Source organism: Bidens hawaiensis, unplaced genomic scaffold (genome assembly GCF_021521415.1).
Source record: "Bidens hawaiensis isolate Kalapana, Puna unplaced genomic scaffold, B.hawaiensis_p1.1 tig00000905_1, whole genome shotgun sequence".
NCBI classification, from domain to species: Eukaryota; Viridiplantae; Streptophyta; class Magnoliopsida; order Asterales; family Asteraceae; genus Bidens; species Bidens hawaiensis.
This window is the reverse complement of record NW_027491053.1, coordinates 4288311-4314579: the sequence shown is the minus strand read 5'-3', so window position 1 is coordinate 4314579 and position 26269 is coordinate 4288311. Positions and strand designations below refer to the sequence as shown.

At 38.1% G+C, this 26269-nt stretch overlaps 2 protein-coding genes and 1 pseudogene across 2 annotated transcripts; 1 reads left to right on the top strand and 2 right to left on the bottom strand.

Annotated features, from left to right (window-relative positions):
* Positions 1-8504: 8504 nt before the first annotated feature.
* On the top strand, positions 8505-10171 carry LOC143547086 (UDP-glycosyltransferase 72B3-like; annotated as a pseudogene).
* Positions 10172-11568: 1397 nt separating this feature from the next.
* On the bottom strand, positions 11569-12443 carry LOC143547077 (uncharacterized). Its single transcript, XM_077038590.1, has 2 exons — positions 12198-12443; positions 11569-12150 (listed from the first exon to the last, which is right to left on the bottom strand). The coding sequence occupies exons 1-2, from the start codon at positions 12441-12443 to the stop codon at positions 11569-11571; spliced, it is 828 nt and encodes a 275-aa protein (XP_076894705.1).
* A 1898-nt stretch (positions 12444-14341) lies between these two features.
* On the bottom strand, positions 14342-15207 carry LOC143547066 (uncharacterized). Its single transcript, XM_077038580.1, has 2 exons — positions 14909-15207; positions 14342-14645 (listed from the first exon to the last, which is right to left on the bottom strand). Exons 1-2 carry the CDS (start codon positions 15205-15207, stop codon positions 14342-14344), a joined length of 603 nt encoding a protein of 200 aa, XP_076894695.1.
* Between the last annotated feature and the right edge of the window lie 11062 nt (positions 15208-26269).

Here is a 26269-nt window from a genome sequence, read left to right as displayed (position 1 = left end):
TTGGTCATCAATGGCGATTGGTGATGTGATAATGATGATGAATAGTGCTCTGCAGTTCTCGGCATGGATTGATCAGATTCTTTTGATCAATCAGAGAGATCTTCGTTTTGAAGATGTTTTAAGGCATTCTCGATCATACCTTGACCGAGGACTTGTTGGTTCTACCAAGATACATCGTGTTTGACTTTTCTGAGTCAATCAAGCCTAATACTCGCTGCTGTTCATGATAATGGAGGTCATGTTTATCCACTTCGTATGGGAAGTAGCATGACTTATGCCGGATTACCGGCCAGGGATATTATTACGGGAATAAAGGCCCTAAATAAGACACTCAACTTCCAAGTGTCTTTTTAGAAGCCACAGTATATACGCCGAAAGGCAGAAGATGAAGATATATATGCATGTTAAATGTTTCCGGTTGACACTTTTGAAAAGGACTGAAGTCAAGCAATAAACCAAGGGGGAGATTCTTGGGTCATATTTTGTGGTTTATGCTTGTAGTTTTGGGCTTAGTTTTGAATAGTTTGGGCTTTTGTTTGTAAACCGAGATCCGTTGATCTCGGTGGGCCTTTAGTTGGTTTGGGCTTAGATGGTAGAATATATATAGAACATGTGTTAATGGTTTAGGGTGGTTCGTTGATTGTCAAATTCATTCTCACCCGTGTAAGTTATTAAGGGCTTAAGCACCCGGCGTATAATATATGTGTGTTTTGAAGCTTCTTTATTGTGTTTGGTTTGTTCTTGGTTGTTTTACACAGAATCAACTTAGTGGTTAGTTTCCGCCTAACTGTTAAGTATATTGATATCACATTGAAAGATCCATCACGGGGCTTACACTTCTCTCCCTATACCATATTCATTTCACCATCCGAAAGGGGAATTTTAACTACCTTGTCGTTACACACGATCTCCGCCTTATACTTAGCCAACCAGTCCATACCGACAATTACATCGAAGCTTCTTAACTCTATTGGGAGTAGATCAATAAGGAATGGGTGGTCGTTTAGGATGATAGGGCAGTTTCGAACTATTTGGTTAATAGATATGGAGGTACCGTTAGCGAGTTCTATAGGGTACGGATCTATTAGTTCACTAACCGGAATAGTACAGAAGCAAATTGATCAGAAACTACGAATGTACCTATTACTACGTTCGGGTCTTCTCGTACTTCCCCTGACCCAATTACAAAAGCGTGTCCCCTAGGCGCACTAAAATTCGATGCTTGGTTTTGTCTGCCAACTGCTCCTTGATTCAGCTTGGGGCATTTCTTTCTAAAATGTTTCGTACTGCCACACTCATAGCAAGCACAGTGGGTTGCTGGGGCTGGGTTTTGTTGGATGGGTTGTTGACGTATTGTTGAGGTCTAGGGGGTTGAGGACGACGGAGTTGGGTGTTTTGAGTTGGTCGGTTTACAATCTCCATACCGACTCTGTAATTAGGGCCATTTTGCCCAGCCCTTTCACACTTTTGACACACTAATAGTCTGCACTCACCTACATGATGAAAATTACATTTATCACATTTTGGCCAGGGTCCCCTTTATCGCTTCGCCTCAGAACTGCTCATGACGTAATTTTGTATTGTTGGGCGTGCACGTTTATTCGTTTGTCTTCCTTGTGATCTCGTTCCATAATCGGTTCGTTTCATACCCTATTATTCCTCGGCCATTCTTAACACACCACTCCTTACCAAGTCAAAAGTTACAATGCTGGCTTGAGACACGCATTCTCAAAAGACGTGTGACCAACAGAATTCACCAAACTCCTTACTTCTGGGGCTAAACCCCAAATATAACGTTCAATGCATTTAGCTTCAAGAGTTACTAACCATGGTACTAGGAGAGCCAATTCATTGAAGCGGTTTATCCCAAATTATCCGCTCCTTTCATTTCCAGACTCCAGAGTTCGTGTTCTAACTTTTGGATTTCGCTCTTTGGGCGGAAATGTTCCAACATCAATATTTTGAGATCAGCCCAAGTCATGCGGTTAACCACACCCCGCCCTTTAATTTGTGTAGTAGTATTCCACCACATCAGGGCGTGGTCAACAAACGTAGAGGTAATAAATTTGACTATACATTCGGGTGGACAATTACGGATATTGATGATAGATTCAGTTTTCTCAATCCATTTTATTAGCCCATTTGGCCCTTCGGTACCCCTGAAATCTCTCGGTTTACAAGCCATAAATTGTTTAATTGGATATTCTCTTCGTGGGGGATCATGGTTGTTACGGTCGTTGTTCGGGTTTGGTGGAGGATTATTGTTACCCAAGGTATTTGTATTTAGAGGGGGATTGTTATTGTTGATAGTATTTGTATCTGATGGGGGATTGTTTGCATCGGGAGTGATATTTGTATTAGGTGGGGGAATATTATTTGTGATAGTATTAGTGTTTGTTGGGGGGACAGTATTGTTTCGTGGTTGATTTGGTTGTATGTTTGCATTTACGCCGACAGTTACTTGTGTTACTATGAGTGGGATTACTGCCTGCATTTGCCAAGCAATCATCTCTGCTATTTCCGCCTCAGTCATAAGATTTGCTTTCTTTAGGGCCATTCTATAATATAATCAAATATAAGCCAATTAATACTAATTCCAGCATATAACACATTGTAACAGTAATCATAATAAAGATTGTACAAGTAAATCAAACAACATACTTGTATATCACATACTACACTGTACATAAGTATCAAAATGGCACATAGACTTAGCCTAATAAAGGCTAGTGCTTATAATAATACATCAAAGTCATACTCCATGTAAATATAACATACTACTATATACATGCGTGAAGTGTCAAAAGACTATATACACCGATCAGTAACATACTGCATCTATCTATACAAATGATGTACTAGCCATAAACACAAAAAGAACAACACTGTGATCAACCAGTAACAGCTCCGTAGTTGGGTTGTCACCCTATCCAAGCACCATAAGTGGTAGGCGTTTGATTACTGTAAGTTCAGTACCATATGCTGTAATGTTAGTATACACTGAGGCACGTCCCTCTTCCCCTGATTAATATTAGCTATGACTATCGAGTTGTTTATCACACGGTCGACCAGGACAGCCATCCAAGAGTTTTTTTATATGTCTGGGAGGTCGGGGTTAGAGGTAGGCATGCTCAATGAATGGGAGGGTGTATCACCTGTCCTAGGGCGTGAAGGCTCTCCCCGATGGTAAGTAGATCAAAGTGGGAATAATGTAGGGTCGACCAGGGTTACCCTAATACGGGCGGTCTGCCGGGCTCGTCAGCTGACTGAAGTCGTCGGGGACAGGTGGATAGGTGGAGTAGTTGATTTGGCTGCTCTAATAGGTGAATGATACTGGCTGGTAACCTGGTTCCGATCCCTATGTGGTGACCTAGGTGGGTAGCTATCACATCTGTAACCGGATAGGTCGGGCTCATTGCTGGGAAGCTCTCTGGGAACTATCTCCTCCTCTAAGTCCTCCTCAAGCTCCTCCTCGTCTTCTTCCAGATCTTCCTCCGGATCCTCTTTTGGGTCCTCTTCCTCGATCTCCGGAACTTCCTCCTCCACAGATATCACCGATTCCTCTTCCGGCACGTAGTCGTTAATCCGTGTCATTTCTCTGCACAATGGTTAGTTATAAGAATAATACTTATTGCTAGTGTTAATTAGTGTAAGGGAGGTTAATTAATTACCAAATTTAATATTAATTATGATAAAATATAATATTAGTTCTAATAAAATATAATATTAGTTTTAATAAATATAATTTTAATTATAATAAGAATTAATATTGATTATAATTAAATATTATATTCATTATAATAAGATTTAATATTATTGACCGTACAGTATGTACACGTATTTGTACACTTTGTTCCAGCTAAGCACGTTTGTATGTTACATATACATATATATACTTAGCATTACCTTTTATACACATATTTTGCCATTTTTACCTATTGGTATGTCCCGCGACTTCTCCCCGAATTCCCTCGCACAAGCAAGTTTGTTATTATGTTCCGTACCACAATAACTCACTTGCCCTGCAAGTTCATCCAGGTATCCATCAGTATATAATATTAAATTACTAATTATTTTCCCAAAAGTAATCGAGCCTACAGTTATATTTTAGGCATCCTAAAGGATAACCTAATCCTTTATAACCAATGGCTCTGATACCAACTTCTGTCATACCCCGACTAGCAAATGCGGAAGAGTAAAATAGGAATGTAACAGATACCTCTGGTATCAACCACATTGTTTATAAAAAAACATTACAAACTAATTTACAATCTATTACGTTGTTCTATCTTCGATTACAAACTAGGTGGTACAATTACAACTAGTCTGTTATACTATCTATTTCTTACTATTACACTTGCTTCTATTCACACGGTATCAACCACACCTTGTACATGTAGCACATCACCAATTTATGCCAACTTTGGTATACCTGAAAAGCAGTTTAAAACGAGTCAACTGCAAATAGCTAGTGAGTTGAACGAGTTTCAAGAAATCCTTTATGAGTAATTACAATTCAGCGTTTGTGCGTAGTTTTATAAGTATGTAGGTAAATGAAGTAATTATGCTAAGTTACAGTGAAGCCTTGACTGTTCGTTCATGCTGGGTGCTTCCATTTCCCATGCACAATCAACCACTGTGGCCCCCTTCCGCCCACAACATGCCCCAAGCAGCTATGTCTAACACTACATAGCGTGTTTGTATAATTTTGGTCATGTGCAAACGGGATAAGTCTCAGCAAACCGTGTTGGCTCCGTTTGGGTTTGTCAAACCAATAGTACTATTCTCAAGCCACCGGCCCGTTGTTAATCACTGTGTTAGTGGGGACTTTCATATGTTAGCACTTAGATTATTCACATCATTACACGTTTCAGGTATGTATATGTAATCAAACATGCTTTTCACCCCAAAAGTTCGTAAAATTGTTTAAAGAGAGAGATCATGAAACTTACTGTTTAGTGGATATTCAGTACAACATTAGCTCATGGTTTGATTGACTCGTTATCACTAGTCGCTATAATCAATATTATAATATTATTAATATTTTAATATTATTATAATCTCTATACTAAACTGGGCTGTATATCTAGTCTGGGAGTAGTTGCACACCCAGAAAGTCTCAATAGGCTTAGATTGTAATGTTGTTCAATGTCTAATACTTAAAACCGAACTTAGCTCAGTTTACCTGTTTCACCAGCTGGGCCAAGTTGATTGTTTACGCGTTTAGAAAACATGTATGAGTATGTAAACTTGGGTAAATGCGTTGGCTGATAAAATGATTAAGTTATAAAGAAAGATTACAATTTAGGGGTCTGGATTCGCTATGGGGCTCATTTCCGTTTATTCAGTTTGGTTTGGAGAAAAACGCGCACAATCTATTCGAATTGCCTGGATTTATCACAAAAAGTTCGCTTTTACTTAACTAACCCAAAAATATGATTTTTGATCACTCTTGATGTTTTGATATTCCAACAGGTTCGTTAATCACAAACTCGTCGGTTTTTATCATAATTCAATTTGTTTAATCTTCAATTTAGCACAATTAATTATTCGTTTATCATTAAATTATGAAAAGTTAGACACTTATCAATTAAAGTATGTAGATTTTTATAAAAATATTTTTGAAATTATTTACTGATTTATTAATTTATAAAAGTTCATTTTATATGCTATATTTAGCCCGAAAATCGTTCGTTTATACCATACGATTTCCGAAAAATCCGAAAAAATTTCTGAGTGATCCAAATACTTCCCAAAACACCCTGCAAAACGTTTGCTAAATTACCTTTTCGAGCCAAAAACAACTATAAAAACTCGAATAAATGCGAACCACAAAACATAGCTAGTGCTTTCCAAATGACCTCAAATTTCATATGTGATCATATTATACCAAATCTGAGTTCCCCACAAAAAGTTCATAATTTTTCAAGCATTTTAAGTATTTTTCCCAAATAAACGTCCATATTCGGTAATAAGTTCTCCAAATACTCTCGTATGGTCGAAAATGACCAAATTTGGACAGGGACTCACTTATATGGTCCCTGTTGTTCTTGAAAAATTTTACAAGCTAACATTATGCACATCACAATCTAACCTTAAATAGCCCCTAAACGAGCAATTCGGCATTACCTTCGCGGTTTTCGTTCGTTTTTACTCTCTTATTCCAACCAAGCATGTATCATCAACAAAACAGGCTTGAAACTTAGGGTTTCGGTTAGGGTTTTAAATCGAACTTTTGAACCGTAAAAACACGATTTAAAACCCTTAATCCGTGTTTATGGCCAAAAAATTTATCAAAAGAGGTAGGTTGCTAACCATGTGTATGATCAAACCATGTTTATGGACAATTTTAAGGATTTTTGCATGGATAGAAGTGATTTTTGGTAATCAAACTATGTTTATATGAAATTAAACATGATTAATTAAGCTAAAAATTGATGAAAATGAATAAGTTTACCTAAGTTTTTGATGGAGGATGCTAGAACAGGTTCTTGCAGCTGCTACGGTGTGATATTTGTGAAAAAATGATAGTTTAACAAGCTTAATCAACAAGATATATCAAAGGGGGTGGGCCCCCCCTTTGGCGGCCGGAATTTCTTTAGGCCCACTTGGGACTCATTTAGCCCAATGGCCTTGATTTGCATGCCCGAGCGTGAAATCCCGAGTTCAAATTTATTTCGGGTTCGGTTTTTGGCGCATAAAATACATCGGGTACGACAAATAGTTCAAAAACGAGTGTTTTTCGGCCAATTTCTTGTAAATTTAGAAAAACATACTATTTGTTTATGAAAATCAAAATATTTTCAAGGATCGCTTAAAACATTCCCAATAAGGGTTTTGTAAGTCTTTTTCGTCTTAACGGATGATACAATGCTTGTTTCGTAACTATCTTTAGCGTTTAAGTTCATAGCGGGTAGTTAAACGAGTATGTTTTCGTTTAATTGATTTGCTATCGTACTAAGGCTATAATACCAATGTTGTAGCTTATATTAAATATATATCACCTATAGATGCCCCCCGGGATATCTGGGTTAAAACCAGACCCGTTCGGTTATTCGTTTGTTCGGTACGTAATAAACAGTTAATTATTTAATCGGTAAATACGTACTAAGGTGTCGCTGGTTTTGTCTCAAATGTCACAAGATTGGACCTATAGTATACACAATAACCGCTAGTGGATTACGGGTTTCTGAACACCCCACCTAATCGGCATTGGTGTAAGCGAAAAGGGAGGCGTTTAACGAGTCGGTAAGTGTGAGGCCAAGAGACAAGGTGGCTTTAACATAGCTAATGATACGCTTTAGTGCATGCCAATGATTGGTTTTTGGGTCATGCATGTGAAAACATGTCCGTTGAGCTGCATAACTAATATCGGACCAAGTAAATGTTAAGTTTGTAAAGCACCAACTAGACTGGTACTAGAATTGTCACACAATTTAGCGGCCGTGCCAACCAGGGTATCTACTGGTTTGCAATCTAACAGGCCGGCACGTTGCATTATCTCGTTGTCATATATTTGTTGAGATAGAACATTTTTTGCTTGCTGCGTATAACCAAAATAAAATGGGAAAAAGCTTAAGGGTCTTAGGGCAGGGATGGCCCATTATTTCATTCGTGGATAGCCCACTGTTAGGGTTACTACTGTTTTGGGCTGCCCAACTGAGTAGGACAAGTTTTGTTGGACCGTGAGGCCTATTTATTGGTATTCCAATTTTGACCAAAAGGTTTATTATATAATTATTGAATGCATTACCCAGACCACAACCAAAACTTATGTTTCGTCCATGGCCGCTCGCGGTCGGTATATGAATCTTGGTTTAACAAAGAATGAGGGTACGATATTTTAGTGTTGGTGTGAGGGCATGACCGGCGACCTGTGCTACATGTAGTGCCTGATTTACTTTGTGACCTTCTTCAAATACTAACTTTGAACGGACCTCAAAAAATTAGGTACAAGGGTGGTATTGGCAAGTAGAGTGGTCGAGGTCTCATACGCATCGCCTATCCCGGTAATCAATTGGATAACCAATGTATCGTTTTCGAACGGAGTGCCAACATTAGCCAATTGGTCAGTGATTAGATTTATTTCTTGACAATATGTGGACATGTCTTTGAAGTTTTAGAGCTTTGGATTGGAGAATTTCCTATTAAGGAGGATTATGCGAGTTGTCTTCGTAAATATTCTTGAGAGCAATCCAAGCATCTTGAGCGGTTGTTTTTTTTTTCAAGAGTGTGTGGAGAATGTCATTTGATATGGTACCATAGATCCATTACTAATGGCATCTAAAGGTTCTCACAGGTCACCGGCATAGGGAGTAGCATCATCGGTTTTAGGGGTTTCTTTGCTTGTGGGTACGGGTGGTTTTTGACGGGGGAGATGGTCAAATACTAGAAAGAAAAAAACAACGGATTTTGAAAAGTTCACTCCAAGACGAGTATTGACTCGTTTTCATCTCAAGAGTAATGTGGATGTAGATTTTATTATTTAAAACCGTGACGGCAGGATGGAGTTTGGAGTCCATTTGTCACTGGCTGTTGGTATTTTTGCGTGACAAAAGAGAGGGAACAGGGAATTTTGGTGACTGTAGAGAGGAGGGAATAAAGTGGGGCGGCTAGAGTATTGATAGGTTTTAGGATTGGTGGTTAGGGTGATACAATGATCGAATGTAATGCTTGCCTCCTCATTTATTATCATTCAATATTTATAATCCCTACTACAATCTTCTATGCATACACATCCTACCCTATTACGCAGCCTATTTTTCTATGACACTACACCAAAAATTGAGTTTTTTGAGCAAAAACCAGACACACAACTATTCTTCAACGTTTCCGGTGTTGAAGATGATTATAAATATTTCATGACAGTTTCGTATGTGGCCAGTAGCTTGGCCAAAGGGATATAATCTCCAACAACTACCACAATCACGTTTGGTATGAAGGGCTTGGCTTAATAGACGAGTTATTAAGAACTGAAAATGTTTGATGGGGTTTATAGCATCCATCTGAATACACCATCTTGGAAATACTATAAATAAGTAGATAGATCAAAGGTGAACTCAAGATCAAATAGCAAATAGATTGACTGAAGGTCACATTATCATGTATCCGAGTCCAAGAATGGGTCACCTCATTCCACTCATTGAGTTGCCTCACATGCTTCTCCTCCACGACCGTCTCTCCATCACCTTCATTATCCCCATAGCCGCCGGATCTCCCATTAAACCCCAAAGCGACATCCTCGAAGCCATGCCGGAAAACATTTCTTCCGTTTTCCTCCCTCAGTAGACGTAAATGACATTCCAAATATGCTGGGTTAGCAACTCGAATATCGCTCACTATAGTTCAATCATTACGTGCTCTATGCCAAACCATAACCGAGTTAGTCAGTGACTCGATTAAAAATAGATCCTAGGCTTTAATTGTTGATAATTTTGGTCCACCTAGTTTAGAAATAGCCAAAGAATTCAGTATTCCAAGGCTACTATCTCTATACACATTCCGCTATGGTATTGGTTAGTGTCTTCCACACAACCATTTTAGACGAGATGTATGCGTGTGAGTGTAAAGACTTGCCTGAACCTGTGAGATTACATGTATGTGTCTTCCACACAACCATTTTAGACGAGACGTATGCATGTGAGTATAAGAAGATTGAGAAATATAATTTGCGGGTGTATTAGTGAATGTGAATAGTTTTCTTGAATTGGAACCGGGTCCATTTAAGGCCATGGAATAAGGTGACTGGTGTAAACCGAAATTTACTCAATTGGACCGTTGAAACATACTGGCTCAGAGAACCAGATCGGTGAAGGGTTTGAATTTTTAAGGTGGTTGGATAAGAAACATGTCGGGTCGGTTTTGTGTATCATTTGGAAGTGGTGGTACTTTGTCCCAGGAGAAAGTCAATGAAGTGGCCTTTAGGTTGTAGAGAAATGGTCAAAGATTTCTTTGGGTAATAAAAGGCCCGCATGGAAAATCAGATACAAGCTATTTCGGTGCACAAAGCCATGTTGGGTTGGAGAAAAGTGGTCAAATATTTCTTGGAGTTTTTAAGGTGCTATTGCTTCCAATAGGCTCTGTTACAACTTGCCTAACTCCGGCATCAATAACCCTGTTCCAATCAACCCAAAATAAACCCAGTGCTAACTCCGTTTATTCATTGGTTTGACCCAAATGAGACCAAACCCACGTCTTTTTCTCGTCAAAAACCACATCACGAGCTATCATGACATTCTGGGTCTTTGGATCGAACAACGGTAAGCTTTGGACCCGGTCTCGACTCTGATATGCACTAAACTCCTCGAATGATCGTCAAGCTTTTTCAAGTGAGTGCCCACTATCTTTGCATACGCCACACAACCAAATACTTTAAGATGGGCAATATTCGGTTTCTAATGTATTAACATCTCGTATGGCGTTTTCTCCTTTAGGTCACGAGTAGGAATCCGATTCTCGATGTACGTTGCATGCCTGATTGCCTCACCCCATAAGTAATTGGGAACACCCATTGCTTTTTAACATACTCCGTGTCATCTCCAATAAGGTTCGGTTTCGTTTGAGGTGTGTATGATGCCGTTAAATGTCTTCGAATGCCTTCCATGTAAAAAAACTGGTTGAACTCATGTGAGGTAAACTCACCACCTCGGTCGGTACAAAACGCCTTGATCTTTTTCCTGACATCACTTTCGACCAATTCCTTAAAATTCTTGAAAGCTTCAAACGCTCATCTTTAGCCTTCAACAAATACATCCAAACAAATTGTGAGTAATCATCGATTAAAACAAGCACGTACCTATTACCTGCTATTATTGGAGGGGTAATCGGTCCACACAGATCACCGTGCACAAGTTCTAGGGCTCGAGTCGCCCTAAAAGCTTCCGAATTAGGAAAGGATTGCCTCGTTTGCTTCCCGACCAAACAATAATCACATAACTTGTTTTTAAGGGTAACGCCATGCATTCCTTCAACCATCTCCCTCCTAGCCATTAGCTTTATTGACTTAAAGTTCAAGTGGCCAAGCCTAGCATGCCACAACCAACTTGTCTCTTCAATTCGGCTAAGTAAACTAACCGGTTTACCAATCTTTAATTGTATTCGACATAGCCGATTAGGGGAACGAGTCACCATCATCAGCAACCTATCTTGCCCATCATGCATCGTAAGGTAGTTATCTTTTATATGAATATCACACCGGTGTTTTGAGGTTCGACCGAGACTAATAATATTAATTTGAAGACTCGGTATAAAATAAGCATCTGTAAGCAAACGATGTTCACCACTTTTAGCCTCAAATAAAATCGAACCCTTATCGTTTATATCATCATAAGAGTCATCCCTAAACTTAACCTTTCCCATGACGCGATTGTTAAGTTCAGAAAAGAAAGACTTGTTACCTGTTATGTGGTTACTCGCACAGTTGTCCAAGTACCATTCATCACCATCTTTAGACTTGTAGTTTCCGGGTATAACCTTCTTTTCATTCAACAACACCGTTTCTTGAACACTCTTAATCATAAACATTGTTGGATCCATTGTTTCGGATGCTTCAGCTAACTTTGCTTCACATTAAACTTTCTGTTTTCGGTTGGGACATTTGTGGACAAAGTGTCCAAACTCATCACATCGATAACATTGAACCTTTAAGTGCTCCCGGGTTTTGCCCTTATGTTCACGGTTTTCCCGGTTCATGGCGTTTTCTTGATGACCACGGTTTTGACCTGACCCGCGACCACCTCGTCGTCGCCTTCCTCCACGTTCAGGACCTCCACGAGTGGACTCATGATCATTGTACCGATTACTTGAGGATTCGGACCTTTGAAACATAAGCTTACCTTGGTTTTTGGAATGCATGTCTTCTTCCCAAATCCGCTCCTCGTATGCTTTTAAACGTCCCACCATGTCTTCAAATCCAACAGTTTTAAGATCTAAAGTTTGTTCAAGGGATGCAACAATTTGAATAAACTTACTTCGGGGCAGACTTGAAAGGAACTTCTTGACCATCTTAGTTTCCTCGATCACTTCTCCTAAACTCGCTGCCTTCGACGCCGTACACAAGAGTTTCGCCACAAACTCATCAATGGTCTCCGTCTCTTTCATCCTCATACGATAAAACTCGTTCATGAGGGTTTGCAATCTTGCCATCTTAACCTGATCAGCCCCCCCAGATTACGCGTATTAATCGCGTTCCAAATCACCTTGGCTGACTCAAGATTACTCACTTGCATGATTGTTGCTTCCGGGATCGAATGATAAATCAACGCAATCGCGATGTTGTTTTTATCATCATCGGTTACACTCGGATCAATGGTATCCCAAACCTTACGCACATTCAAGAGTACCTTCATTCGAATAGCCCATACCGTGTAATTGGTAGAGTTAAGTATGGGACTTTGGAACGCATTCGGGTTCCTGCTCATTTTCATTGTTTCTATATCACCCATCGTTCTTCCTTAAACCGCAACCGCGAAATCAAGTCGATCAAGATTCATTGAACAAGGAAAAAAAATTAAAGCCAACTTCTTTATTATTTTCCTTCCTTTTTTTTCTTCGTCTTAAGAACCAAAGCAGTAAAACCCACAATGGGTTCAAACCTAGCAGACATTTACGGTGCTTCAATCAAGTCCACAAAAAGACAAATCTCCGTATTTGACTTGTTCAAGGATTTAATTGTTGATGGATAATTCGCTGCTCTCTATTAAATCGATGGGAGTGGACGACAAAATTTCGATCACGGGATCGTCAAACCACTTGCTTCTTGAACCTCATTCTGATACCAATTCAAGAACGAATTGATTCGAAAACACAAACGAACACACAATATTTTTAGGGTAAACCTCACGTATTATTATAATCAAGAAACAAGCTCAAAACTTGAATATAATAATCCATCTTATAATACAATAACCCTAACATGTCTATGTATTTATAGGGTGACCCTAACTTGGCGAACAAGTAAAGACTAAATATAAAAGCCCAATTGTAACACTATAAACCCATTACATCATTAATGAATTTCATAGGCCCAATAGATCCAACCCGATCATCTACACGTGACGGGCCTAATAAGATGGAAATTACCAGCAGTTTTACTAACCGAAGGTTTGTGTGTCGCTCAAAGGGCGAAAGTGAACGAAAACGGAGTGCTGGGAAGAAATGAGGCCGATAAGTGCGTTAGGAGTTTGATTGAAGGAGAACATGGGCGTAAGATGAGGCACAAAATAAGTGAGTTGAAAAGTCTTGCTGCAAAGGCATTGAGCCCAGATGTTACATCAAAATAAATATTGGAGTTTTATTTTAGTGTGATACACTTTTATGTCATTTGAAAAATAAGTTTAACAACTATTAAATATATATTTTTTGGGTGACTCTTGGTGTTTTGCTGGGTTAATGGGTTTACTTAACATGCCACACGGGTCAGCACGTTAACGGGTCAGCACGTTAACGGGTCATGCAACCGGGTCAATCGGGTAAAAATAATTTATTAGTAGTTTGTTGGTTTGAAGAAGTATTCCTTTCTGTTGGGTTCTTGTAGACTATTTAAAGCCATTTGCTTTATCGAATATAGTACTCTTCTTATCTTACTGTATCTCCAGTTCCAATTAATCAAAGCCTACGATCAAGGCTTTTTATCCATTCAATTGTTTTGTGGGCCTGGGCCAACATGTTTTATATTTAGTGCACTTATAAGTTATAATTATAGTTTGAGAGTTGTTTAAATTAATCCAATTTAATATAGCTTTCTAACAACAGTCTTAAATTAAAACTACTTGCTACTTGCAGGTAGTGCTCCCAAAAGTTTACACATGCATAAGGAGTGCTAATCTGTAATATTTTTGTTGCCCACAAGCTTAGACCTACATTAGGATGTAGGTAGTTATTAAGCTATATTTTTGGTGTATTATTTGTATAAGTTGTTCGCTGAATTATGTTTTACGTACATAATATTGATATTTTTTGTTAACTATAGAAGTTGACAAAGATTTATTTTCCTATGACTTGGGTTCTTTGCATTCTGCCCGAATCACCCATATCCTTTGCGATCCCACGAAGCGAACAAGTCCAGTTTGACCAACCCATTTCGGGTCAACACCCTTTCCAAAAGGGGTATTTTAAAATTCCTTTATTTTCTCTTCCACATTAATACATCATATAATTTTGGTGAATAATAATATTTTTACTTGAACAACAACTTTGAGGCAATACATTCCATTTCGGTTAATCCAAAAGAATAAAATAATGGCAATTGTAAATTATACTAATACATTGATATTTGACACGGTTCTTGTAATGTAGAACTTAGATCTTGTATATCCATTCTATAGTTGTTAAACTTACCCTTCTAAAACAATGGGCTATTAAATTCGAAATTAAGGTCTGCCTCTGCCAGAAAATCCAATGACTGTGAACTTCCCCACTCTGTGAACAGATTTGATTCAGAGGTAGCCGTACTAACCGGGGAGATAAACGGTGGTGAAAAAATTGGTAATAATTCATCATCATAATAATTTGGAAAATGAAGTTGGTGGTTATCCTCCATGAGTCCAGGGAACGAAAACGAAGAAGGGATAGTGTCACTGTTACCACCCAAATCTGAGGTGTTCACGCTTAGGTTAGCTCTGAGATTCGAAAGCATCTCGCCGGGACTTGGTGGTGGATTGGTGTAATTTCATATATTTCACGTAAAAGTGGTGGTGGTGAAGCCGACTGGGCACCTCGGTTATAGGCGATGTCAAATTCCGTGGGATCTTCATTTTTTCCGTGCACTTGTTTTGTTGCAAAACCTTTATGTACATTATTGTGTTGTTCTTCCCATGTTGTAGACTCTTTTCTGTGACGAAAACAAGGAAAGAAAAGATTTATAACATGCATATTCATACAATATTAAAATACTAGAATTTTAAAATACCCTTTTTTGGAAAGGATGTTTCGGCCCTGCTGACCCGAAAAGGGCTGGTCAAACTGGAATTGTTCGCTTCGTGGGCTCGCAAAGGATATGGATGATTCGGGCAGGGTGGGCGGATTCGTAGCAGAGTGACCAGATCGCAGAATGCAAAGAGCCTTGTCATAGGAAAATAAGATCATTTGTATGTAGAAGTCTCTTGCTTTAGGTGAATGCAGATTGTCTCTTAGCTGTTGTGCCATCTGTAGCCCTTGAGTTAGCTCATGCATGACTGCCTCGTCTTCATAAACGCACTTGCTATCCATATCGATTTTCTTGGTATAATTTGAAATGTGAGTGCTACAAGCGGATTTGAAAGTTAATGCAAGTTCGTTTGATTTCAAGATGTAAGCAGGATGGTATTCAAAGGAGGAAGTGAGAGGCAATATATATAGGAAGTTTAAATGTTTGGTGGAAGAGTCAAAGGTTGACCAAAGAAATATTTCAACATTAACCAGCCTCGCTTTTGTTCAATACTTATTCAATGGACCCAATTCCACGCTAAAACTTAATTTATTCATTCATCTTATAACAACACGTGTGCACTGTTAGTAAGAAATTAAAAAGAAAAAACTACATTACAATTATTTATTTATATACAAATTAGAACTTTGGTGTTGCAAGTGTCCTCATTGAGTCACTTGGCGGCACTTTAATGGTTGAATGCATTTGGCTTTTTTGAATAGTTTCGGTAACGTTACGAACACAACATAAACTGATGAATGCCATTTTTTTTAGTTTCGGTACCGTAACAAACGTGACAGAAACCGACCGAATTCGCGTAGACTCACCACATTTTGTTTAGTTACGGTAACATAACGAACGTAACGAAAACCGACCAAATGACAAATTTGCTTTTGTTTTTGTGTTTTTGTTTTAGTTTTGGTACCATAACAAGCGTAACGGAGACTGACGAATTTGCCTAGACTAAACTCCTCAAAGCCCGGAATTGACAAGGCTCGGGTTTTATCGACGCCTGAGTTTTCCGATCGATGCCACCCCATTGGTCCATCTCAACTTTTATTTTTTGTTTTAGTTCCGATACCATAATGCACGTAACTGAAAAACCCGAATTCAAGTCGAATTACGCCCTCAACACCCAGGACCGACAACGTTTAGGTTTTACTAACCCCGTGTTTTGGCAATCTGTACCGGCGCAACGCGCCAGGTGAAAAACTAGTTAAATATAAAAACCTTTGCGCTCTTGTGTAGCATGTACACGAACCAAACATTTAGTTAACTACTTAGGAACTGTTCGACCGGAAGTTTGTCTATGTTCGTTTATTTAATAAATAGACGAACATGAACAAAAATCCGTGTTCATTTAATTAAATGAACGGACATGAACATATGTTTCGTTCTTTCGTTTATTTTTGTGAATGTTGATTTATCTTCATTTACACTCATGCACTCGTGGATAACTAAAAGAGTAAGAGGTGTACTTATGGTACATTTGCGCTCTTGTTACCTCTATCATCTAGTAATACTTCTGTGATTTTATAGATTACAGTGTTTAAGATACGTATATGCTTTGGTAGTACATATTTGTGGTACGTTAGTGCTCTTATTATCAATTGAAGAGTCACTAAAGCATATATGTACTACAAGAGTGATGGGAATGATAGGAATTGATATGGGTTGATTGTGATAGATTGGATTTAGGGAAGATAATAGGAACAAAATAGATTGAACGATTGTATTACGAAAACGTAAAGGAAAAGTTACAAGGATAATCCAAGGCTATGCCCTCTCTCCATACACTGGAGCCTTAATAAACTAAACAAATTCAATCCTAACCATAACAAGCCTCATCCTCTATTACTTATACTACCCCCATATTACACTTTAGCCACTAGAAGTTTTCTATTTTGCCCCCTTTGAGAATACATGTATTGCTTTTCCCTTCCCTAATAGCTCAATCCCATCACTACTCCCCCCTTCAAAACAATCTTGTCCTTAAAACTGATCAGTTGCATCATCTGGTGGCCGACCCTGCCCATGCACCACCCACAAATGATATGATCCAACAATTAACTTAACAACAGGGCTTGCAGTTTTGTACCCCCAATGAATACCTAGTAGGTTCGTAGGAAAGAAAGTACCAACAAAGGCTACCAGTCTCAATTTCTCAACAATCTGATATGGACCAAAAAAATGTAGCAGCCACTTTTGATGAATACGATTTGCAACAGAGAGGTGGCGGCGCGGTTTCAGCTTCACATAAACCCATTCTCCAACTGAAAATTGTACAATATGATGTTTCTTACCAGCTTGCAATTCATAGAACATTGAACAATGGATAAATGAACCATAAGATGTTGCAGGGCTTCATCATGATCCTGAAGTTCACGGGCTACTGACTCCACTCAAACTTCACATTGCATTGTCATCTCCTTCAAGTTATGGTTGTGTGTAACATGAAACTGACTAACCATAGGTTGGTCAAAATGGTGCACACTCAAAGTAAAAACAAGTGTATGCCCCAAAACCGAAAGACCAAACTCCAACAAAACCGGACAAACACGGTGACTAGTGCAAGTAATGAGTCGAAAATAAAAAGTGGGTTAATAAAATTCAGACCAGGATCAAAAACGAAGATTTGAATATGAGTTTTGAGTCGATTTTGAATAGGTTATGTGGAGTTGGGAAAGAGGTGCCCGAAGTGATAGTGACCTACACTGAATCAAAATCCTTATTTTCCGATGATATGCGGAAAGAGCAGGGGGTTCTGAAGGAAGTGAGAATATGAGATCTGGAGTAAAAAGAGGCACCATCAGAAGGACAACAATTGGATCCACATCTACATCGTCAAGTGAAGTTAACAGACGAACAAATCTACTTGGGGATTATTGATCTGATTATTCAGAAAAAGGAGTAGTAGGTGCAAGGTTGGAAATAGCTACACCCGAATCAGAATGTGAAACAGATCCCTACTTAATTTTAAACAAATTAGATTCCGAACTAGTTCTAGAAGAGAATCTCGCTGACGTGCTTCTTCTCCAGCATTAACACCCATGGCCAAGTGAGTTTTCATCAGATCTGGAAATTATAGTCTTCAATTGAGCTAATTAATAATGAGGAAGATAACCAGAGGAACGATCCACAACATGGTCAATTTTTGGATCTGAAGATGGTATTGGGAACCCAGATCCTAAAGTCATAATTGGTCCTCATGTTTTATCCAAGCGAGAAAAACCTTTCGAAACTCCACTAATTCCACCAGATCCTCTGCCAATAACTTCATGGTAGACTTGATTTCAGTGACATCAACTTGTAATTGCTTAATCTGGGCATTGATACAAGCAATTGAATGGATTTTCATGGCGAAAAACCAACGATAGGAATTGATATGTGTTGATTGTGATAGATTGGATTTAGGGAAAATAATAGGAACAAAATATATCGAAGGCTTGTATTACGAAAAAGTAAAGGAAAAGTTAAAAGGATACTCTATCCATACATTGGAGCCTTAACAAATTTAATTCTAACCCTAACAAACCTCCTCCTCCTCCTCCTCCTCCTCCTCCTCTATTATGTATATATATATAGCCACTATTAGTAAATAAATTACTTTTCCCTTCCTATATTGCTCATTCCCATCACTCTTATAGTACATATATGCTTTAGTTGTGCTACTATGTTTGTGATACGTTAGTTCTCTTATTATCAATTGAAAAGTCATTTGTCTATAATTCCTAACGTGTGGGGTTGAGGGGAGATGTATCAAAGTGTCTCCATTCTAATGGTCATACTAAGTAAAATTGATTAATTAATTTTTAAAAATTCTAGCACCTATAAAACAAAATTAGTTTATCTATTTTTCAAAATAATAACTACTTCAATAAAATATAAAATTTAACCTTCTACGTATATAAGCACCAACAATTGACTCTTAGCACACTCATATCATTATTTCTAAATCTCTATAAACTTTGTAACCACGACAATACCTTGTTTATGTAATTGCTTAATGACAACAAGTATGACGACCACAATCCAAACCAAACCCACGTTCACCACAATACCAAGACTCTATGCTTTTCTTTCTTCTAATGTATTGAAATTTATGTTTTTTTTTATTTCATAAAGTAACATAGAAAATGAACTTTTTATTGTTTAGGTTACATTTTAAAAAATTAAAAAATTATTTTTTAAACTAAAACGGGTTCTACAATCGGTTCCAATCTTTCCCTATCGGGTTTCTAGCATTTTGGGTTTCCCCACCTGGAAAGTGTTCCTGTTGGAAATCGGGGAGTTGAATATTTAGAATTCATAAATTACAAATCATTCATAAGGAACACTACCGAAATTATTGGTTGTAATCGAGTTGGCATTGGCTGTGATTGCTCCTTGATTGTGGGAAGGATGATTTACTGATCCCCAAAAATATTTTTCTTTTCTAATTTTTGTAACACTCCCCTTCAATTTGAGCAGTGGGTACCGATACTCAATTTCCCAAGACAAAAGCTGAAGATTCTTCCATTAACCGCCTTCGTCAATATGTTTGCTAACTGGTCTTCCGATCGAACAATAGGAAGCTCAATGATCCCGGTTTCTAGTTGATGTTTGATGAGGTTCATATCAGCCTCTATATGTTTTGTTCGATCATGTTGTACATGGTTCTGTGAGACCTGAGTTGCAGCTTTGTTGTCACACCTAATCCTACTACTTTCGCTTAGGGGAAAGCCGATTTCTGTGAAGAGCTTTCGTATCTTTAACACCTCTGAAACACCTTGTGCCATTCCTCTAAATTCTGCTTCTTAACTTGAAAGAGCAACCACCCTTTTTGCTTTTTACTCCTCCATGTCACAAGGTTTCCTCTAACTAAAGTGAAGTAACTTGATTTTGACCTTAGGTTCCTTAAATTTCCTGCCTAGCCAACATCAGTATATAATTGGATTTCCAAATGCCTGTTGACTTAAATAGAACCCAGTGGCAAATTGTTCCTTTGAGGTACTTAATGATTCTTAAGACTGCTTCCATGTGGGCCGTCTGAGGCTGATGCATGAATTGACCTACCACCCTAACTACGTACGTAATGTCACGACGAGTATGAGAGAGATATATTAATTTTCTCACCAATCGTTGATATCATTGGGGTTTCTACTAGTTTGCAATCTATCATGCATGCTTTTGCTAGAAGATCAAAGACATATTTTCTTTGGCATAAGATTCCTTTTTTATATCTTATTACATCGATTCCAAGGAACTACTTTAACCTTCCTAAGTCTTTCATCTAAAAATCTTTAAATAAGCTCCGCTTTAGTAATTTTATTTCTTCCCTGTCATCACCGGTAATAATCATGTAATCAACATATATGATTAGACACATAATCATGTCATTTCTTCATTTAAGGAAAAAAGTTTGATCTAAATTGCTTTGTTCAAAACCATATTTCTTTATTGCAAGAGTGAATATGCCAAACCAAGCTCGGGGTGATTGCTTTAATCAGTAAGGGGACTTATGTAATCTACACACCCTCTTGTTTTTTAAGATCTCCTGTGAATCCAGGAAGGGGTTCTATGAATATTTTTTCTTTTAGTTCTCCACGGAGGAAAGCGTTTTTTACATCAAATTGGTGAAGAGACAATTGTTTATTAGCAACTATAGAGAAGAGAACCCTAATCATGTTATCTTGGTAACCGAAGAAAATGTTTCAGAATAGTCGATACCATATGTCTGAAAATAGCCTTTAGCTACTTGCCGAGCTTTGTATCTCTCTATGGTCCCATATGGTTTGTGTTTAACCGAAAATACCCACCTACCCGTCGCCGGTTTTTTCCCTAGTGGGATAGTGCATATCTCCCACACGTTGTTTTTCTTTAATGCCTCCATCTCGGTTTCCATGAAATCTTTCCAATTCTTCGACTCCAAGGCTTCTTTCACAATGCTTGGTATTTGTTTAGCATATAAAGAAGTAAAAAAAGGCTTTGGCTTTGCTGGATAAGTTCCTTCTGCAATATTCTCCACAAGATACTTGGATCTCCAAGCCTCTTATTCTAGAGAGTACTGTTTTGGAGGAATTTCTTTGTTTTCTCTTGGTGGTAGGTAGCATATACTTTTCTTGTGTTGTTTCTTGTTCCACAGTTGTTTCTTGGTCAGAGTTAGTGTTATGTCCCATGGTTGTTTATAGTACTTCTACATATAATTTGGGAGTTTCAACATATTCTGATGTCATATCATGTTCTTCACGGTTAGGAACACCAAATGGTATGTGTTTTGTTGACATCTCATGCTGCTCATTGGTTAGGAGCAATAGATGGATTAGATATGAGGTTTGAAAAGTAACTACCTCTGTCTCCAGGTTGGGAGGATCACGAATGACATTGTTTGGCGGTTCTTTAGATTGTGTCGTGGTATGAGAAGACCCGTATTCAGTACTGTGGTCGAATTAGTTTGACTAAGGAAACGAATTTAGGCAACTCAGTGTGTCATCTGATTTTGTCTCCCCCCTGAACATTGTGTAGGGAGGTATAGAATTTTTGTGTTTCAAGAAAGTCACAATTCATTGTGGTGATCACATGGTGTTTCGTTGGACTATAACATTTGTACCCTTTTTAGTTTACTCCAAAGCCTACAAACATACACTTCTCGGCACATGGATCAAGTTTGGTTCGGGCAACTTTAGGAATATGAACAAGCATAGAGCAGCCAAAACTTCGTGGTTGTAAAGTAAGAGAAGGAAGAAGTTTTGTAAATTCGGATAAGGTTTTGTAAAGAGGTTTTGAGTTTAATTGCTTTGGTCAGTAATAGATTTATAAGATTGGTGGATGTGACAAGAGCTTTAGGCAAAAAAGAATTAGGCACCTTAGATTCTAGCATAAGTGCCCTAGTTATCTCCAGTAGAAGGCGGTTTTCCCATTCGGATATGCTATTTTATTCAGGGTTGGGTAAGTGGTTTGATGAATCATCCTCTAAGAATAAAGAAGCCATTTCATAGAGGCGTTAACGAATTCTTCTCCATTATCATATCGTAGGGTTTGAATATTGGTCTTAAATTGGGTTTGGATCATGGTGTAATACATAGTGAACTTATCAAAGACTTCTTATTTGTTTCTCAGCAGGTATACCCATGTCATACAAGTACAATCATCCACAAATAATGAGAAAAAAAATGAAAGTCTTGCCCCCCTTTAAATTTAGTTGGACCGCAAACATCGGAATGCATTAGCTAAAAAGGTAAACCTGCCTTGGTGTTGCAAGGTTTGAATATTTGTCTACAGATTATGGGTAGGACACAAGTTTCACAATCTAAAATACTATTGGAAGAAAAAGTTTAGGAATAGGAGGTGTAAATACCCGTTGGAAGGATGTCCAAATCTCATACGCCAGAGCCATGATTCCCAATTAGTTGTCCCATACGGAAGCATCGCATTACCATGTTGGATCATCTCATCCACAAAACATAATCCTTGGCATTATGTGTCATGCCTAATGATTGTTCTGATCCTAATGTCTTGTAAGATATAGAACGTGGGGTGCATTAAAAAAGTGCAATTGAGTTCTTTTGTGACATGACTAATAGACTAGAGCTTGAGTGAAAAAGAAGGTACATAAAGACACTTATATAATTATAGTATGGGATATATTTCAATTGTTCCTTTCCCTTTTTACCGGAATAATCTCTCCATTAACGGTTTGAATGTGGGGCCTTTTTGGTTTACTGAAACAAACAATGTCGGACGGGTCAAACGTCATTGTGTCTGTGGCCCCACAATCAAGAATCCAAGGCATATCCTATTTAGAATTAATTTGAACAATATTGTCTTTTCCCAAAGTTCGAGAGCCTTTTTGTAGCAATTCAAATACTGAGGTACTAAAGTATTTAGGGACGTTTGTAGTAGTAGGGCTAGAGAATAACTTCTCAAACCTTTTACTTGTGTTAATTTTTTTTTCAGCCGTCACACCCTAATTAGGGTTTTGGTTTTGAAATTGAAGGTTGACTGATTGAGTGATTAAGTCATGTTTGTTTGTTTTTATTTCTGGTTTGGATTTTATGTCTGTTTCTGGTATGGATTTTGGCTAATTGAAACAAGGAAACTGCTTTGAGGTAGATAATGTAAAATTTTTGTTTGTTTTTGGTTAAAATTACGTCTGGCCAGATTCATGGGTTGGGGTGAAAGGACTTCGTTATTGATGCCTGATGCATCATGTGATCCCGTTTGAAGACATGGTCCTTCACGAAAGAATGGCGGGTATATGATAAGCAGAAACGATCCCAATATCACAACACTGCTCTGATACCATATAGGAAATCAGAGAGTTGAATATTAAGAATTCAATTAATATTTTTGTGTGTCTTACAAGAGAACAAGGTGCTACAATTTATACTAAATTATAAAGCATTCATAAGGAAACACTATATTAATTATTGGTTGTAATCGAGCTGGCATTGCTGTCAGTGCTCCTTGATTGTGGGAAATGCTGGTTGATTGATCCCCAGAAATATTTTCCTTTTTAATTTTTAACAGTTCCCACAGGTACATGATTTGACCTACTTTGAGCCAACCCAAAACCAGTAAACTCAAATGTTTAGGAATTGAAAGACCCCGAATTCTTCCCCTTTACTTAAAAGCACAACACTAATATTAACAAGATACTTGTAGAATGGGGTGGTTTTGTCTAAACAGGTTCAAGTCTATTTTGGATCAAATCCCTAATCACGTTTACCTGTTTATTCGAGATCAACTACTAGATAATATACACTTCTAGTAGGTTTGTTGGAGCATAACGTCTATATCTAGGGTCTTGTATTTGATTTTGAGGTATTAAATGTCATATTATATGTAAGTTGTAGAAGACAACGCATAAGTCTCTATGGGACCGCGTAACTTATGCGCCGCATAAACATATGCGCCCATAGGTTGTTAGCCATGTTTATAAATTGTGTGATCTTATGCGCTGGTCAAAAGCTTTTGGAAGTTAAAGAGAGATAAAGAGAGCTTATGGAGAGTTTGAGCTTTGATATTGTCAAAATCAGTTGTAATTTTCCTTTGAAGTTAATGAAATGAGTATTAATGTTTCTTGTGTGTTTCCTAGCTCGTTGGATTCCGCACTTTGAGGTTTAAGCCAATAACACATTATAGATCCTACGTGCGTACACGTCAGCGACAGTCCTTTCAAGTGGTATCAGAGCACCGGGCTCGTTATTTTCTTGAAAACCGCAAGATTCTTTGGATTTTGAAGACAGTTCATCATATCTCAAGATTTCACTATTAAATTTCTATCAAACTTTCACAAGATGTTCTCTAGGTGTCCATAGTAAACCTTACCAAAAATCAAGACATTTCATCAAGAAATTCATCTTCAAAAGTATAAAAAATGATCATGAACAACATATGCGCCGCATAAGTTTTGAGCGCATAACTTACACGGCACATAAGTCCAGACTTATATGCCGCATAAGTTCGTTGACTAACTTTGACTTCAACAGACTTATACGTTGAATGTTATACGTTGACCAAGACATATCCTTTTGACAAGCATTGGAACTTATACATTTGACAAGCACTTATACATTTAGCCAAGGTTTTGGAACTTATACGTTTAACAACCAACTTATACGTTTGACTTGATACTTATACCTTGACCAAACTGCTTTCAGTCATGGAGAATCTCAATGGTTTTGTGTCTCAGTTGTCCACATTTCTTTAGAACATGAATCTTGAAAACAAGATGGGGACTTCCGACAAGCCTCCAAAGTGGCTAAGAATGGAAGACTATCCTTTTTAGGCTGACAAGTTTGAGACCTATGTTCAGGCCTTAAACTATGAAACCTAGATTGCTGTTGAGGAAGAGTATGTGATTCCTAATAATGAGAACGGTAGCAACTATCGTTTATCACAAATCGATGAAAGGGACAGATCTAAGTTCTTAAGGGAGAAGAAAATGCTTAACATGTTCCAGCAAGCATCAAAGCGGAGATATTCCAACAGTTATAGCACAATGGTTCATGCAACTCTATATGGCAAGCACCGTTTAACAAAGATAGAGGAAACCCGGATATGAGAAAAAGAAAGATGGCATTACTCAAGAAAGAATATGACATCTTTACTCTAGTAAAGGGAGAATTGTTTGCTCAATTGATTGAACGTTATTGCCATCTTGTTAATGAGATAAAAAGAATGGGTATTGACAAGCCAGAGTACGATTACATTGATAAGTTTGCTAATGCACTTCCTAAGGAGTGGGGTACATTCATCATGATTTAACAATCTAACCCTGTTGCTTATGCTCGATTAAACCTTGCTCGATTTATTGAGAAATTGGAAGCTCAGGAGCTAGAGCTGAGGAAAAAATAGAAGATGAAAAGCTCTGTGGTTTCACAAGATATTGGGTTATATTATAAGATTTCTCAATCTGTTGTCACTCCGAATCCCAAGATACAAACTGCTTATTATACCAAAAGTTCGGGACATGCTTTCGTTGGAAATCTGCCTTCTAAACCTCAATACAGTAGCAGCTACTCAGGAACCATTCCAACCAACCAATCACCTTCTAGCTCTCAACAACAAGACCCTGATGTTTTGCAATGCAATATTGCTGTAAATATCAAGAATTATAACAGCATGACTCCTGAAAATGTGAAGAAACACATGGCCTTCTTAGTGTCGGTGTTGGAGTTCAATGAACATCTAATCGTAGGCAGGATTGGGAACTACAACATGACCAAGGAGGACTACGATCAGATAGACCCGGGGGAGATGGAGATGATTGACATCCGATGATGCATGGCTAGTATTATTAGGAGAGTACATTGTTTGAAAGAAATCATCGGGAGAAATGTTCTGGATGGGTCACCGTCGAAGCTAGGGTTTGCCAATTTAAAGGTTAGATGCTTCAAGTGCAAGGAAAAATGTCACTTCAAAAGGGAGTGTATGAGAAAAGAGGTTGGTGGTATCGGGGAAAATCTGTTTGGTCGGGATTACTATAAACAGGAAATTTATCACAGACCAACTCAAACTGCTGTTGAATCATCAAAAAATGGTAAGAAACATACTGAAGCTTCTACCTAACAGATCAAAGCTTTCCATGCATCTCAGGCAGACGAGGGGTTCAACTGGAACAACGTGTTCCAAGCAAACGTTGTTGAAATGGTGGATCATGCTAAAGAGGTAGTTGAAACTGAACAGGAGGTTAAAGCTGTATTTGATGAGGAAGTTAAGGAAACAATGGTAACTGGGGTTGATAAGGATGAGACTGGGGTCCAACAGGTCAATGAAGTTGCTGATGAGGTTGTTGATAAAAAAAGGTGGTGAAGTTGATCAAAGTCAAGATGGATCAGAATTTCTGGAAAAGATCACCACTGAATTTCTAGAGAAGACAGG

What these genes read in the sequence shown, in the direction of transcription:
- LOC143547077 (XM_077038590.1), bottom strand. Translation starts at nt 12,443, where the DNA reads ATGGGTGATATAGAAACAATGAAAATGAGCAGGAACCCGAATGCGTTC. An exon ending in GTAATCTTGAGTCAGCCAAG is followed by an intron (nt 12,151 to 12,197) that starts GTGATTTGGAAC and finishes GGGGCTGATCAG; the next exon opens with GTTAAGATGGCAAGATTGCA.
- LOC143547066 (XM_077038580.1), bottom strand. Translation starts at nt 15,207, where the DNA reads ATGGATAGCAAGTGCGTTTATGAAGACGAGGCAGTCATGCATGAGCTA. An exon ending in AACATCCTTTCCAAAAAAGG is followed by an intron (nt 14,646 to 14,908) that starts GTATTTTAAAAT and finishes TCCACCACCAAG; the next exon opens with TCCCGGCGAGATGCTTTCGA.